The sequence below is a fragment of the Ips typographus genome, linkage group LG16 (genome assembly GCF_016097725.1).
Source record: "Ips typographus isolate SLU linkage group LG16, UJ_Ityp_2.0, whole genome shotgun sequence".
NCBI classification, from domain to species: domain Eukaryota; kingdom Metazoa; phylum Arthropoda; class Insecta; order Coleoptera; family Curculionidae; genus Ips; species Ips typographus.
The window spans coordinates 4,667,355-4,683,835 of NC_138437.1; the positions used below are offsets into that span (position 1 = coordinate 4,667,355).

The 16,481-nt window shown below is 33.4% G+C and overlaps 1 protein-coding gene across 2 annotated transcripts; it reads right to left on the bottom strand.

The window, feature by feature from the left end:
* Positions 1–255: 255 nt before the first annotated feature.
* Positions 256–15,386, bottom strand: Synj (synaptojanin). 2 transcript variants are annotated; one of them, XR_014180836.1, is made up of 17 exons: positions 15,087–15,386; positions 14,772–14,998; positions 12,431–12,564; positions 12,212–12,376; positions 12,015–12,159; positions 11,792–11,965; positions 11,493–11,741; positions 11,284–11,436; positions 10,594–11,227; positions 8,333–8,478; positions 8,145–8,282; positions 7,713–8,088; positions 7,480–7,661; positions 5,107–5,236; positions 4,728–5,057; positions 4,331–4,677; positions 256–1,899 (listed from the first exon to the last, which is right to left on the bottom strand). XR_014180836.1 is itself a non-coding variant. In XM_081993638.1 (16 exons), exons 1-16 carry the CDS (start codon positions 15,211–15,213, stop codon positions 4,565–4,567), a joined length of 3,423 nt encoding a protein of 1,140 aa, XP_081849764.1. In that variant the 5' UTR covers positions 15,214–15,386; the 3' UTR covers positions 256–4,564. The 2 variants fall into 2 exon arrangements, 1 of the variants encoding a protein (XP_081849764.1); XM_081993638.1 differs by having other exon boundaries at positions 256–4,677.
* Positions 15,387–16,481: the final 1,095 nt, after the last annotated feature.

Sequence of the window (16,481 nt, forward strand, 5' to 3'; positions counted from 1 at the left end):
CTACTACACTATACAGTGTCCACTATCCCATAAGTTTATTATTGCAATTCCCAATATTTATTTGGCTGCCAGTATTCAAACCTTTACTCAAATTATTAGCACTCGTTAGTTCAACATGTTACAGACAACTCGATACAAATTAGAACTAATTGATTGCAATTTTACCTCAATGCAGTTCAACAAAGTTATATATACTTTGTCAATTGCTAATCAACAGCAAAGTGGTAGGGACCAATAAATAATCAAACAACAGGATTAACTGGGATTAAGTTATATTCTAGAAAAAATAATAGCAACTATAAAATAGATCTATAAATTATAAATAGCTACAATAGGAATTAAATACTTGTTGACTTATTTAAAACTATTTTCTAATTTGCAAACAGACAAAACACATTTTTATAACAATTTTAAAAGCACGTATACTATTAATTTTTCTAACAATGACTTTAGAAATTTTAATACATCAACAATTCTACATTGCCCATATAGTAACAAATATCTGTTAGTGTATTTGAGTGGAGGTTTTATTTACTGGTTTTCAGTTGAGTTTATAGGCAGTAAATAAAACCATCCATCCATCATAGTATATGACAGATACGTTAGAAGTGTGAATAAAACACCTAGAATGAGCTGGATAAACAAAAGTCCCAGACCTAGAAGCATTTTATTTTTCTACATCTTGCAGCATCTGAGTTCAAAAATTTTTTTTAGGTACAAAATACTCAGCATTTTAGGTATCAAATACCACTAGGTGTTGTGTTGACACTTCTAAAATATAATTCTAACATTATGTTACATAGTTACATAATACTTATATAATGAATGCTACAATGACGTTCAGAGATGGGACACTTCTAAAATTTTATGTTACAAATAAATATCAAGTTAGTTAATAAAAGCTACAATCACGGACAAATGTTGCAAATCAAAACTACTCACCTATAAGCGACAGTCAATGCCAATATCACCAAAACAAATCTTGATATACACTCAATTCCTATCACAAGCTAATCAAACGGTGAAAGTCTTAAGCTTGTTTAATTCATTAGACTAACGAAAAGGGTCAAAATCTTTGAAGAAGGAACTATACAATTATCTAATAGCATATGAGAGAAATCTGGGCTACAAATAGTCACAAAACTAAATATCCACAAATCATTAACTAAGCATAATATACAGGGTGTTTATTAAGTGCTTGAACAAACTTTAAGGAGTAAATCTTTGACTAATTGTATGAACACAGGTTCGCAAACCTATTATAGTAGTATTTCGGAGATACAGGGTGTCAAAGCTTTTTACAATCAAGCATAGAGAAAAAAACTTAATATGCTTTAAGGAGTTAGTTGTGTTCCAAATCCCAAAAACAGTACGAGTTATGTAAACGGAAAACTTTGACACCCTGTATCTCCGAAATGATACCATTAAAATTGGTCAAATATTCACCCCTTAAAATATGTACAAGTACTTAATAAACACTCCTGTATATTTGACTACTTACATTTAGTAAACCTATTATAGTGTGATACCGAATATGCCTAATTATCTGATTTAAAGGTAAATTCAACATGTAAAAATGTAAAAACACCAGAGTTAGGAAGGTTTTGTAATCTCTGTAAGATTTGGTAGACGTGGAAATCATGGGAAGAGAATGGTTGGTATTTTTGTATGTGTGAATCTACATTTATTATTATTCTTAATGACGAGCAAGATGTTCTTAAGTTTCAATACTTAATTTAAAAACTACATATCTGTTTATTATCTTATCTGTTTGTTTGAAAGTATTGACGCAAAATTGCACGAAAAACCCACCGATTAAAAATACACATGCACAAAATTACACACTTTTCCAAGAATCCCTCAGAATGAATCTGTTTAGTTTCACACAGTCAAATAGCACTAAAAAAATAAATAAAACTTAATGGTACAATATATAGTACATTTGATTTCTTTGAGAATAATACAAATAGGACAATAGTTCCTAGATCATATTCCAGACAGGAATAATAGTAAAAAGTACTTAGCACAAAAATAAGTCCTGTTAATCATTAAAATGTTTTAACATATGGACTGTGTCATCACAAACATTGTGGAATGGCCAACGATCTTAAAGGCACTAAAAATCAAAATATCAAAGAAAGGCAACCTAGGTTTGAAATGAGTATTATAAAAATACAGGGTGTCCAAATAAGAGTGGCTCTTAATTAAAAAAAGTGGTATACCTACAAAATTGCAAATTTAATGGCACCTGCAAATAGAAACTACGTTTACTAGTAACAAAAAAAAAGGGTTGTACACACCCAACTGTGATAAAATGTAATATTTTATCACCCTTGGGTGGGTGCAAATCTAATTTTAATGTAGTAAGAGTTATTATTAAATATAAAGCAAGATGATTGGTGCAAAAAAACCTGGTATTACACAAAATGGTACAGATGTTCAGGTACATTTTGAAAAAAAAAATCAAGTTTTTAAGTTAAAAACTGAAATTTTAGTGACTTTTAAACTTTCTTTTAAATTTTTCGAAAGTGTTGATTTTTCTCCTATAAACATCCATCTGTTTGGTACGCAGTATTTTCCAAAATTGATGACAGATCATCCTGAAAAAATTACCCAAAATACTACACGTTTCAAAGCTAAACTTTGGCAAAAAAATCAACTGTCTAAATTAAAAACTCGAATTTTGGTGAATTTTCAAACTTTTCCTTGGTTCATCCTGTAGTAGGTACTTTACTGATAGATGTAGTTTGATGAATTTTTTAAGATATAATTTGTTAAAAGCATAAGAAGCTTGTAGTTTGTCGAAGATTTTTTGCGCAAAAACCGCAACTTTCTAGCTTTCTTCTATTTTAAGTTATTCAGAAAAGAAGCTATTTTTAATGATTATCTCGTCTTACGTCTTACTCGTCTCATGTGCCCAGAACAGTTTCTTAAGCTTGTTGTTTGACACATAATGTGAAAACATGTTTATATGACAGCTTTTTTGTGAATAACTTGAAATAGAAGAAATGCTATTTCAATGTTACGACAAAGCGTCATTGTATTTGAAATTTTGGAGATATGTCCGTTTTTTAGTAAAAGTTTTTAGTACGTACTCTTGAGGACATTTACAGAAACTGTAAATATTTTCTAGTAATTCCTTTTTGTAAATTTTTTTTTCAGAAGCTTTACGACTCACAGTATAGTCAAAAAAGCCGAGAGCCACTCTTATTTGGACACCCTGTAGCTTGTTAGGCTGGTTTAAAGGTGAACAAAAGTGTTAAGAGGACAACTTTTATAATATTCTACCCTTCTTTGATGGGTAAAACCTCAACTGTTTTACTACAGTTTTTCTACATAAACATAATTAAAATAAAATTTGTAATCTGCGTCAGCCCAGAATCATTATGAAATTTCACATGTAATGCATGTAGAAAAAATAAATACACAGAATTGACGTTTTAACCTCACAAATATTGTATTTATAGATCGGTGCTATTTTTGTTTTTAAGTTCTGTTTACTTGATTAATTTACACACGCAGAAATTTGGTAGGCAAAAGCTTGTTCCTACAACAGTTACAAATGTCTTTGATTACTATGTCAAAAAGCTATTGAATGTTTTTACGTACTTTTTTTAAAGTCGAAATAATATTGGATCTTTGTGTAACAAAACTTGTCGCTTTCATATTTTCCATGATACGACTTTATTTTAATTTCCTAAAATTATACTCTTTTAGTACTAAACTACAAATTGATATAGAAAGCTATGCTTAACCTGTATAAAAAAATATGTTAAATTAGTGGTATAAAAATTAATAAAGCGCTTCCCATGGATTGGAATAAAAATTTATGCTTCAGCTCCTCATTTTGCTTTTACTAAAAGTACATTTCTTGGCTAAAACTACTTTAACCTCAAAGTAAAGTGGAGTGTTACCTCTGATATATTGCCTTTCAAGCAAGACTTAAATAGCAATGTTCCAGGTAACACTCAGGTAACACAGGAACCCCCGAATTTGCTAGATAAACAAGTGGAGTCATAATTTGGCTACTAAATTGCGAGAACGTTGATGGAATGTAATGGATAGTTAGGTTAAATAATTAAGTAGTTAGTTACTCCTAATACCTAGTCAATTAAATAATATTAAAGCTCGTTATACGTAGTAACAGCAATTTCTGACAAAATCCTGCAAACTTCAGCTAAATTGATATATATACATGGTAAAATTAGTACCTACTTAAAAAAAAATAACAGCCAAATGTATTCACAGATATAAAGGCAAGAAAAATAAGTTAAAACTCATTATTTAAGGACAGTTACTTGCCTAAAATTAATAAATATGTTAGTATTACCTCTAAAAATCCTTCTACTATATACACAGCAAAGATGGAATCTCCAAATCAGTTCTTCCAGTACAATTTTTTCTCGGGACCTTCAAACGTAAGCCGAATAGCCTGTTTCCAAACTTCGTACACCAAAACGCTTATCAGGACGATCAGAAACAGTTTATATAAGATTCTCTTAATGTAAATGTGATAGGGCCAGTTCAAGATCAGATCAAAGTAGTAAAAAACTACGGCAAGCCACTATTGCCTCGGTCTAGCTGGTAGTGGCGGTGGAGGAGCCGATCTGGCCGGTACTGGAGGAGGACGAACTGAAGGTCCTGAAGGTTCCGGCCTCGGAGGTGGGGGTGGTGGACCTAATAAACAAACCATATTGCATGCAATTGAAAATAAAAAAATCACAGACCTTGAGGTTCGGGGATGTCTACGACCACATCGTCGTTAATTTCTTCGTAAATTCTTCCATCCGGATCTATGGACGACATGGAGGGTAGTTTGGGAGGAGGCATATTGGGTGGAGCACAGCTATTACCGTTTGAAGGTAATGATGGTAAAACGGGCATATGAGGAGGAGGACAAGGTTTTAGTGGTATGCTTATAACACCAGCCCTTGGAGGAGGTTTCTTGATTGGTGAAGCTGTGGGTGTGGTTTTGGAAGTCGGTGGAGGAGGGCGGGAAGGGGGCGAAGGTCTAGCTGGAGGAAGCACTTTCTGTTGCACTTCAGGAATTCCTAAACCTGTATAAACACATTGTAAACATAGAAGGCAACCAAAGTGGTTACTTACAGTTATAATCAGACTGACTGGGAATGGAATATAGAGGAATAGTGTTACTAGAACATAGTCCAATTTCATCTTTGGCTTTTTCAACCCAGTCCGGAGTTTTTAGTGACAACGTTAACTGGTAGTCTTGAATCTAAATTAACAAAACCACGCATTTAAAAAAAAATCCACTTACCAGTATCGTACCACCGTTACGTTTGCGTTTAGAACACTTGTAGAGTTATCTGACAATTTTTATGACTTTTTAATAGTCTTTAGAAACTTCTGTCCATTTTAAACAATTTTTCTAAAGGTTAGGACACTTGTAGAGACAATTTTTAGGAGGTTTTCGATAGTATTTATATTTTTCAAGGTTTTAGAACAATTGAAAAGGTCTCGGACAAGTTTTAGGAATCCTTAGGGTACTTAGAGGTCTCTGGCTATTATAAACGATTTTTCTAAAAGTTAGGACACGTAGAAACTTCTGACAACTTTTAGGTGGTTTTCAATAGAATTTAGAGGCTTTTGCCATTTTAAAACTATTTTCGAATGTGGGATTTAGAGGTTTCTGGCCATTATACAGGGTGGTCCAGTTTTAAGTGTCAATCCAGTGTCTGAAACTGGATTTCAAGAACTAAAAACAGTCCGGAAATCAAGACAAAGATTGTATTGTGCATGAAACTCATTTTTTACTTCTAAAGATAATCTAAAAGTTGACTTTTAAAGCTAGAACTGACTTTACTAGGACTAAAGAGAGTCCAAAAGTCTATTTTCAGGACTTCAATTGGTGTACAACTCAATTTTCTGGACTGGAACAAGTCTAGAAGTAAATTAAATTTTCGAACTATTTCATTTCTAAAAATTAGTTCTCAAGACTAATATCGTAGCATTTGGTACCAAAATTTTTTACTTTTATTACTGAAGAAACTTGACTTTTGGAAATAGTCTTAAACTCGATTTTTGTCTGAATTTCTTAGAGATGCTACAATTTATTGCACCTATGATGAGTGTAGAAGTCAATTTAATACTGAAGAAGCTTGAAATAACATTTTCAAGACTATGGACAGTGTACAAACTGGCTTTTAGACCTGATAAGTCAAAAAATGTTTAGCACTGAGGTGTCTAGAAGTCAATTTAATAGTGACAAAGCTTGGAATGCTATTTTAAGAGAATGAAGAATGTGAAAATTGTTTTTAAGTTTGCTGTGTCAATAACTTGGTAAAGATAGTCTTGAAACTCGATTTTCCAAGCTGAAAGCAGTTTTGAAACACTAAAAATAGTCCAGAATTATAAGAAAAGTAAAAGCAAAGTGAAAAGCAAGAAAAGTTAGTTTTCAAGACAATTTTCATGAATCTAATGTCAATGTCCTCTAAGACTATTTTCAAAACTAAAATATTGAAATTTGTCTTAAAAATTAAAACTTACTTCAAATGCAAATTTTAAGCTTCTGATATTACTTTTCATTAGTTTATAGTCACTTTTTGGTGTTCAAGTCAATTTTTAAGGTTGAAATGTAAGAATTTGTAGTAAAAAATTCTAGAAAAAGTAGTTTTTTATGTCTACAAGTACAAATCAATTTTCAATATTAAAGTCTCTCAATTTGCATGAAAACTGGTTACAAACACAATTTTTAAGCTTCTGAAATCAATTTTTATCTTTTCTCCGTCAATTTTCAAAACTAAAGTCTTTCAGTTTGTCTGGAAACTATGAAAATTAGCTACAATTAAATTTTTTGAGCTTCTTAAGTGAATTTTCTGTTTCCAAGACAATTTTTAAGTTGGGTTGGGTTAGTTTTGGGTCTTTGAAAGTAATAATTGACTTATATCGTAAAAGAAGTTTCAAATCAGAATTTTATAAGAGATAATTTCTTTTTCATTGTAAACAATGACATTAAAAAAAACACGTAATTTTTGCAAAATATCTAGAGACGTAGAAGGCAAAAACATTAAAACCATCTTCCTGTATCTAGGCTACTGGAGAATTTTGGCAAACGTCATTCATAATGAGTATTAATTTCATAATGAGTGTTCCAAATTTGATCAAAATTGCTCCAACGGTTTGACAGTTATGACAAAAAAACGATTTTTTAAACAGAAATTTGAAGGACTGTATTTTCCTTAGGAATCATTTTTCAGGAAAATTACATAATGCATGTCAACTTATTTTTTAATTGGCTATGGATTGGTGAATTATTGACATTTAAAACTGGACCACCCTGTATACGATTTTTATAAGGTTTAGGACACTTCTAAATGGTTATTTTTAGATATACAAATCGTGATTAAAAATAAATTTGGTGCAAAACCCCTATTCGTACATATTTTGCTCTGTAATTTGTGGTAAATGTACATTAAATCTCCTTTATTAGCAAATAACTGAACTGATGCTTTAACATACCAGTAAAACACCATTAGTCTTCCTCATTGCTTCCAACACAGACTGTCCATCCCTAAAGGTGATCCACATTTTATCAGCGACAAACCTCACTAATATAGTTTCCCCAAACTGAGCAAACTCTTCCAGAAGAATGGCTACCATATCATCATCAAATATACTACCATCATCTTCATCTGGTGGATCTGTCAAAATAAAGTTGCTGGACTAGCTCAGACATTGACAGTGTGACTTACTTTCACAGTGTACAATAATCGTAGAATCTGGAGGTCCCATGTCTTTGATAACTTCATAAAACACTTCTTCCCGCTTAACATCATTTAATGTCCTACATTCAATATCGACAACAGCTATAACTGGCCTGTGATCGCTTTGTTTCAGTTCGGCTCTACCATAGTGGATTAAATTTCCTGGAGACCAATTATCACTAGTTCCGTTCATTTCAGGGGAATGTTTTCGCCTTTTCCATAGAACTCTATCAGTCCATGCAGGAGCCCTGCATTTGTCACTAGTGTCGTAATCGTCACTAAAGAGATCATACTTGTAGGTGGGAGGAAAGGTTATTTTTCCCTCAATAAAGTTTTTGAATACATTGCCTTCTTCTTGTTGCTTCTAATAAATTTAAAAAATTCAGTTTAAGACCGTACATTTTAACTAGTGGAGACAACCTTAAGCTGATCGTTTTCTAGGATTGCATCAAGGTTTCCTTGCTTAATAAGCTCTTTAAGTTCATCCTTATCCATGTCAACGCGATAGTTAAAGTCACCGCACCAAAATAGATATTCATGGGAATTGAGAGATCGATTCTACAACAAATACTGGAGTATAACCTAAACATAAACTGCAATAACCTTACCATAGGAAACGCAATTTTTCTAGTAATTTCGTTGTAATCAGCGTTACGTTCATTTACTTGAGACTGTCCCGCTGCAAAATGAGCACAGACAAAACACAAAGAAGTGGCATGAAATACCAGTCGAATTGCCGCTGCACCTTTATTTCCTAGAAATAAATTGTATACTCAACCAAGTTAGTTTACTCAAGAATTTAAATAATGATTAATATCCAAAAAAGTGCTTTCCAACGAAAAAAAAGAAAACAAATTAAATTGTAAATCTTATAATGTGAACATTTTTGAAGAAAATATGTTTTTGTTTATAAAATGGAATAAGTTAAAAAGCAACATAGCCTCCAAATTCATTGTAAAATAATGATGGAGAAACTTTCATCTTTCTTTCCTGTAATAATTACAAGTTATATTATGGTTCCATGTCTTTGTTTATAAAGTTTGGAATACTGCATAAAACAACAAATTATTATTTATGTGGTATGATGAAATTATATAGTTGGCTCTCCTGACTACAAAATTTAGACAATAAATCGTCGAATTTAGCAGCTGCATTCTATGCATTCATTCTGGAATAGTATATAACTATTCCTATATACACTGTGTGTAAAAAGTCCGGCAACCCTGAATTATTTCGCAAAAGATACAACTCATTGAAAAATATCCTATATAAATATTGACGCACTTTAAACGTTTTACCGTTAGGTGACATTCAGGAATATACAGGGTGAGCCACAATATGGCAATGAATTGAGGTTATGTTTTTTCTTATGGAATGACCATGTTTCAATGACGTTTTCTGATTCGCTCTCTCGTTCTGATCACATTTCATGTAACATGTTGTATGGTTATCTTGAACAGTTTGGCAGCTATTTAATTATTAAAGACAAATTTGCTTTCATGGTATCCCATGTTTATCGATAGTAATTCTCACCTTTACCTGATTGTTACATTTGATAGTAGATTGCGGGTACCTATTTTTGACATTAGCTGGTAGTGTCAATAATTTTTTGTACACAATGTCCCTTACAGAAAAGGAACGTGTAACTCTGCTTATGATAAGATGTTTTGGCGATAGGCAGAAGTCGTATTTTGAAACCGTGGAACAGTTTAACATTAATTTCCCAAATAGAGCCCCAATAGCAAAATCTACTGTTTTAAGAACCATTCGCAGATTTGAAGAAACGCGAACTTGCACAAATAAAATCCGTTCTGGAAGACCAAAAGAAGCAACAAGTGATGATAAAGCGTTGGAAACCTTGTTGCATTATGAAGAAGATCCCCACTTATCCTTGAGAAAAGCTGCTGCCCGAACAGATATTTCGTTTAAATCTGTCGGAAACATTTTAGGAAAAAATCAATATCATCCATACAAAATAACATTAGTTCAAGAACTCTCAGATGGAGACTTTGATCGCAGATTGGAATTTTGTGAGACGATGATGCGTAAATTCGATGAAAATCAAAATGTGTTTAATCAAATCGTATTCTCTGATGAGGCAACATTTATGTTGAATGGTGTTATAAATCGGCATAACTGCAGATACTAGGCAAATGAAAATCCTCATTGGATGCGAGAGACACGCACACAACATCCTCAAAAACTTAATGTTTGGGCCGGAATATTGGAATATTTATTTTAGTTTCTTTTAGAAATTGCATAAATATTTTGAAGAAACCCCGCCATTTTTGGAGTTTTAGCGACTGTACAAAGCTCAAAATATTCGTCTCAAACTGCTCTTTCACCTAGTGCTAACCTCAAACCGGTTGAATATATACAGGGTATTCAAAAAACAAAAAAAAAAAAAACGAGTTAAGAGTGAGTATATACCGCTCTGCCAGTTGTGATTGCGTTCACCCGGCTCTAAGTGAGTGTAAACTGGGTGCAGAAAGGGATTCTGTACATTTTTGCTCTTTTGCAAAATGTCTGTAACTCTAACAGTGTCCGAGATATTTACTTTTTTGAAAATTGTAATAGCAGTAAAAAAGTAAAGAGAGTAATATTCAGACAGCTTTCCTTTAAGAGTGTCCTTTGTTTTAAGGTCCTTATTGGACTTACTCTGCATTTAATTTAAGTCTTCCACGCAGTAATTTATAATAAAAAACCTTTCAAAACCAATGTAATATCAAAATTGAAAAATTAAGTTAAATTAGTAATGTACTGATACAAGTTAAAAGTTTTATATTATTTTTCTTTTGAATATATGCAAACATTTATATAATTTTTATTTGTCCTGAAAAAAAATTATTCTACCAAAATCAGAACTTACCAGTATGTCCACCCATTCCTGTCTTAACAGAATCCACAGCAACATCTTTAATATAAGGAACATGTTCTGGCCTGACAAACACATACAAACATACACCAACTAATTGCTGATAGGTAATCAAAGCATAAGGACAATCTCTTGACAAAACTTTTTGCAATTCAACAGCCCAAGCTTTGGCATTTTCAGTGCTAGAATTGACAATGTTAGCAGCGTTAAGATCCACAATTTCCTCGAATCCTATAGCGTAAATATCGACCGGTGTCATTCTGTTTACATCTGAACCACCAGTGTCCACTAAACTTTGATTGTTCTTGTGGTTGTCCAACAACCAATCTGAGAGTTTGATATCTTTAAAGACTAAACTTCTGAAGTGCTTGCCTCCGTTTACGTTGTAAGTTCCCACAGCCACACGAACTTGAGTTGCTTCTGTATATTCGGTGTATCGTTTGCACATTTCTCTTAAAACGTGCGGAGGTGCATGTAAAGTATTGTACGGAAGTAGATTTCTAGCTCGGTCTGCTAGTTCAGTAGATAAAGTGGAACCTAACAAGAAAATGTCGATTGCCTCCTGTTTTGAGTTATCCAGAAGGTTGTTTTGGATAGTTCTTGCTGCTGATCTAGCCCCATCCATAAGCTAATCAAGTCAATAGTAAATAAACACTGTCTAACCTTTACTAACACTAAACTTACTTTAGAACCTCCCTGTATAGCTCCAGTCCCAGCATAAATCTTGCTGATTTCATTGCCATTGTTAATCCACATTTGCCTGAAAACTCCCTCAAACCTTGATATGGTGGTTGCTTTATCAATCATTTGTAAAGCTTGTAACTGTTTGCTTAAAATCTAAAAGCCATCCTTGATGTTATCAAACTCAGTGTCCTTTTTATTAGAACACAAACCTCTAAACCAAAAAAAGTTTGTACACAATTTGTCCTATCCAAACAGTCCAAACAATTTGTTCGAATTGTTCCAGTTTGAAAGCTGTATACGCCTTTAGCATCAGCATGAAAATAGCCAAACTCTTTCAGCTGTTGCTCAACTTTTGCTTTTAGTTTAGCTAAATTTGCCTGATTTCCACCCCTCACTTCTTGATGATAATCGAAAACCACATGCGGTATATCATTATGTGCAGAATCTTTGTGGTGTTTCTACAACCACAAATAGTTGTACAAATGAATTTAAAAGTGTAACAACCAACCTGGAATTCTTGGCTAAGTGTGGCCTCACCCTCCTTACTCCCAATTAAACTAGTCCCTAATAAATTAACTATTACTTGTTTGCCATATCGCTCTTTGATCATCGACATATGCCTGTCGAATGCGGCTTTCGATGCTTCATAACCTCTGGATATTCTAACTTTATGTGAACCCACCTAATACAACAAATGCAAAACAAATCCCAACAACTTAAAATCAACTTACCTGAACCCCAGGCTGTTCCCAAAACAAAGGAACTGACCCCCTTGTTTGTATATAGGAGGAAACTTCATTATCTAAATAAATAACTTGTTCAGTTTCTACAAAATTAGCTACATGACCCTCGTCGTTTGTTCCCCTAACATTAAATCTGCAAACCAGCTTAAACAGTTAATTATATAACTTAAAAAGTAGCTAAAAACCTTGTTCCAGCTCTTTCACAACTCAGTCTTGATATAACAGCGGCTAAAGCTTTTTTGGAGCCTACATAAACAGTTCTAGTTTCTACTGAGCCACACATGGCTTTTAAAAGCCAACTGCTGCATTCAACTCCAAACCTGACTAGATGAACATGTAACATGCGATTCCTATAAAACCACCCGATTACAATCACTTAACTCTAACGTATGTGATGAACAAACCAGAAAAATCTATGATCTGTGGCTGTAGTTCTGGTTCGTCTTTGAGCACATAATGTCAGATCTAAAGCAGTGCCTCCTGGGGCACCTGAATACCAGGAGAAATAAAATGTCCCAGAATTTAGAACTTTTCTCACCTAGAACATTAATATAAATAATTTCTTTATAGGACTATTGTTGTGGCAAGTTAAAGAAATGCAATTTGGGACCAGTCTATTGCAATACCTAGAAAGTTTATGGGGAGTATTTAAAGGCGCCCTAGGGCCCACTTAAGCTTAATTATGTTTTGACTGTGACAAGTCATGTGCAAAATGTCACAGTCAATTGAAAGCCTTTAAATATGTTGGTGCAGATGACCCTAGAACACTTGTATAGGCCTCTAGCAAATTTCAACATAGGTCTAGAGGCCTCTGACAGTTTTTAGAAGGTGGTCCCTAGCATTTAGTGGCTACTGGCACTTTCTTAATGGACGTAGAAACTTTTGACAATACAAAAAGATTCTTGTAAGTTGTAGAAGCATCTTTTGGCTTAAACCAACAAACCACCAATCCTATAAAACTTCAGTGAGGCCACAAATCTATCCTTTATATTTCTAGAAAGTTTACAGTATTATTTAGAGAGCTCTGGCACATTCAAAACGGTCCTAGAGGCTTCTGAAAATGTAAAACAACTTCGTGAAGGCTTAAGACACTTATAGAAGCCTCTGGCACTTTCAAAATGGTCCTAGAGGCCTCTGACAATTTAAAACAGTTCTGGGGAAGTTTAAGGTGTAGAGGGCTCTGGAAATTTTCATAAAGTTCTTAGTAGCATTTAGCAGTCTGTGGCACATTCAAAATGGTCTTAAGAGGCCTGTGACAATTTAAAACAAATCTGGGAAGGTTCAAGACACTTGTAGAGGCCTCTGACACTTTTTAGAAGGTTGTCAGTAGCATTTAGAGGTCTCTGGCACTTTCAAAATGCTCCTAGAGGCCTCTGGCAATTTAAAACAGTACTGGGAAAGCTTAAGACAGGTGTAGAAAGCTCTGCAACTTTTCATAAAGTTCTCAGTAGCACTTAGAGGTCTTTGGCACATTCAAAACGGTCTTAGAGGACTGTGACAGTTTAAAACAACTCTGGATAGACAAAAGGGGGGGTGAATATTTGAGAACATGGACTACTACTACAAGTTGAACTCTGGAAAGGTTTAACACACTTGTAGAGGCCCTTGGCATCTTTTAGAAGGTTGTCATTAGAATTTAGAGGTCTCTGGCACTTTCAAAATGGTCCTAGAGGCCTCTGGCAATTTTAAACAGTTCTGGTAAAGTTGAAGACAGGTGTAAAGAGCTTTGGAACTTTTCATAAAGTACTCAGTAGCACTTAGAGGTCTTTGGCACATTCAAAACGGTCCTAGAGACCTGTGATAATTTAAAACAACTCTGAGAAGGTTTAAGACACTTGTAGAGGCCTCTGGCAATTTAAAACAGTTCTGGTAAAGTTTGAGACAGGTGTAAAGAGCTTTGGAACTTTTCATAAAGTAATGTAAATGTCTGGTAATTTAAATCAATTCGAGGAATGTTTAAGTTTAAACTGCAGAAGCCATAGTATAACCAATTAATCAAAGTTTATATACAGTTAGAAAGAAAAATATTAAGCAGTCCTGAAAGTAGAATCATAATTTATTGGAAACATCATCTTGCAAAACTTCCAATAAGAATACATTTTAAAATAAAATAATAAAAAGTAAATCCAGTTCAGTTTTAGAACTGACAATATTATTAAAAATAGAATGGCAAATATTTACACAAAAACAGGAAATCAGTTTCAGGAATAAATGTTACAACCACTGTTCTGTAATGTGGAGCATTTTATATCAATTCAATAAAATGTAAGATAATAAAAATCAATTGGAGGTAAAATAAAGCAATATAACACAGTACAACACACTATTAAAATTCCTAAGGTAATTTCAGAAAAATTAGCTGAAAGGTAATGAAGCAATTTACTTAATCTCAAATTGTGACAATACAAGATAAAATGATGATGTGATAAAGTACACAAAACTGTTTAGTTTTACTTGTAACATAATTTATAAAATTACTGAATGGTAAACAGACATTGACTTAAAAAATAGAGAATCAATTGCTTTTTGGAGTTTAGGAGCTTCCCCTTGTTCAGTCAGCACATTAAGCTGGGTATTATGATACCAAAAATGCAGTTTTTTGCAGTGGTGCTAATTGTAGTAACCTTTTAAATATATCTTTGATAACAATACAAAATTCCATTGAATGTAAATTTTAAAAAAATCTCATTTGTTAATGTCAACAAACTAAAATGCTTAACATTCACACTAGTGTTGTCAACTTACTTCTGCCACTTTGTCTTCATTCTGGGGGTGATGTAAAGGAATGAATTGTGTTTGTGTAATTCGAAAAATTTCAGAATCCCCAATTTTTCCAATAGAGAAACAACCTATTACCATAACAAGATATAGTAAAGTACTTTCTCCAGAATAAACTTGCAAGACTCCTAGACATCCATAAGCGTCAAGTATCTTTGTGTACTGCTTTTTAACAGCTTCAGTTTCTTGTGCAGCTGCAATTAAAAAATTAACTTTGAGAAAGCTCAGGTGCAGAAAGAAATATATTTATTATATGACTAGAGCAAGTAAGGACACACTTACATAGAACTGCCACTGCCTGTGACTCAAATAACAGAGTGTGTTCTTTAGCTTTGTGCTCCAGTAGGACACTGTGGGGACTGGGGGGTACACTTTTTTCAAAAACGCGAAAAGCCTTGTACATAGCCATTTTGATCTTGATTTTGAGCCCCGATTACGGTGGGATGTAGCCTGTAGGGCAGACGACAGGTCGTCCTAAATGCAAATTGATTTGTTTATTTACTTTTTTATCTGCGGCCCCTTTTCTTTAGCAGAAATCAGTGGTTGGCCATTTCCCCATTTCCCACATTGACATTTAAAAGGATGGAGTGAAATAGTGAAAATGACGTGCGGGCAGGCAAAGAGAGAGAGATAGAGCTTGACACGTAAATTGAAGGCACGTGATAGTCGCTGGGATTTGTGTATAATAATCACGTGGTAAACAGTCCACTAAGCCTAATTTATTTGTTTTATTTATACGAAGTAAGGCAACCAACAAAACACTTTGATCCAAAAAGCAGCTTTTCGCATGTAATACAATAATAAAAGCTTGCTTGACACGCTGTAAATTATGTTCACTGTTAAATTTAATAAATTAACATAGGTAATTGATGTTGTTGGACATCAGACTCTTTTGAAGTATTAGGACTACACTTAATAGGCAACCGTAGTTACACAAATCACAAAAAGGTAATAATAATGCAACCATTTCTCTGCTTTTAACTAAAATGTCTTTAGTTGGTCAGTGTCTGTTAGATAAAAATTTTAGGGTAATTAGTGAAATACACAGCACTGTAGAAAAATTTGCTATAAAAATTAATTTAATGAACTCTTAATTCTATGTATGGAAGTAGACAAGCGCATTCACCATGTGTCAAGATTTTTGTTGTTTTAGATGTTGCTTCTGATACTTTTCAAGGAGCATGTAACAAGGTATCTATTACACACGAAGAATTTTGAAAACAAACAAATAACTGTAATTTTGTGAAAAAATAGTATCCATCAGGCCGATCTCTCAAGGTGTCATAAGAACTGTGTGCAGTCTGCAAATATTAATTGATTAGGTTGAGTTGAAAATGTTGATATTGATTTTAGCTAATCGCAGAACTGTATGATTCTCCTGAAATATTTCTTCTTACGAGGAAACACTATCATTGATGATATGATTCATGAAATGCACTCTTGGAAAAAAAAAATGGAGTAAAAGTCTCCTTTGCATGCACGATCAGTGCTAATAATATATTAGCAAAATCCCTTGCTTTTCTGATTTCATTAGCTTTTAAACTGTATACTTAGGGCTGTCTCTTCCAATTTAGTTGACGTTAAGGATATTGATTTTTGAATGCTAGAATTTGGCAAAGGTTTCCTTTTTAAAAACAAAGCAAACCAACTTAGTCCTTTTATTTAATACTGCTTCCA

What these genes read in the sequence shown, in the direction of transcription:
- Synj (XM_081993638.1), bottom strand. Translation starts at nt 15,213, where the DNA reads ATGGCTATGTACAAGGCTTTTCGCGTTTTTGAAAAAAGTGTACCCCCC. An exon ending in GAAAAATTGCGTTTCCTATG is followed by an intron (nt 8,283 to 8,332) that starts GTAAGGTTATTG and finishes TATTTGTTGTAG; the next exon opens with AATCGATCTCTCAATTCCCA. An exon ending in CAGTCAGTCTGATTATAACT is followed by an intron (nt 5,058 to 5,106) that starts GTAAGTAACCAC and finishes GTGTTTATACAG; the next exon opens with GTTTAGGAATTCCTGAAGTG.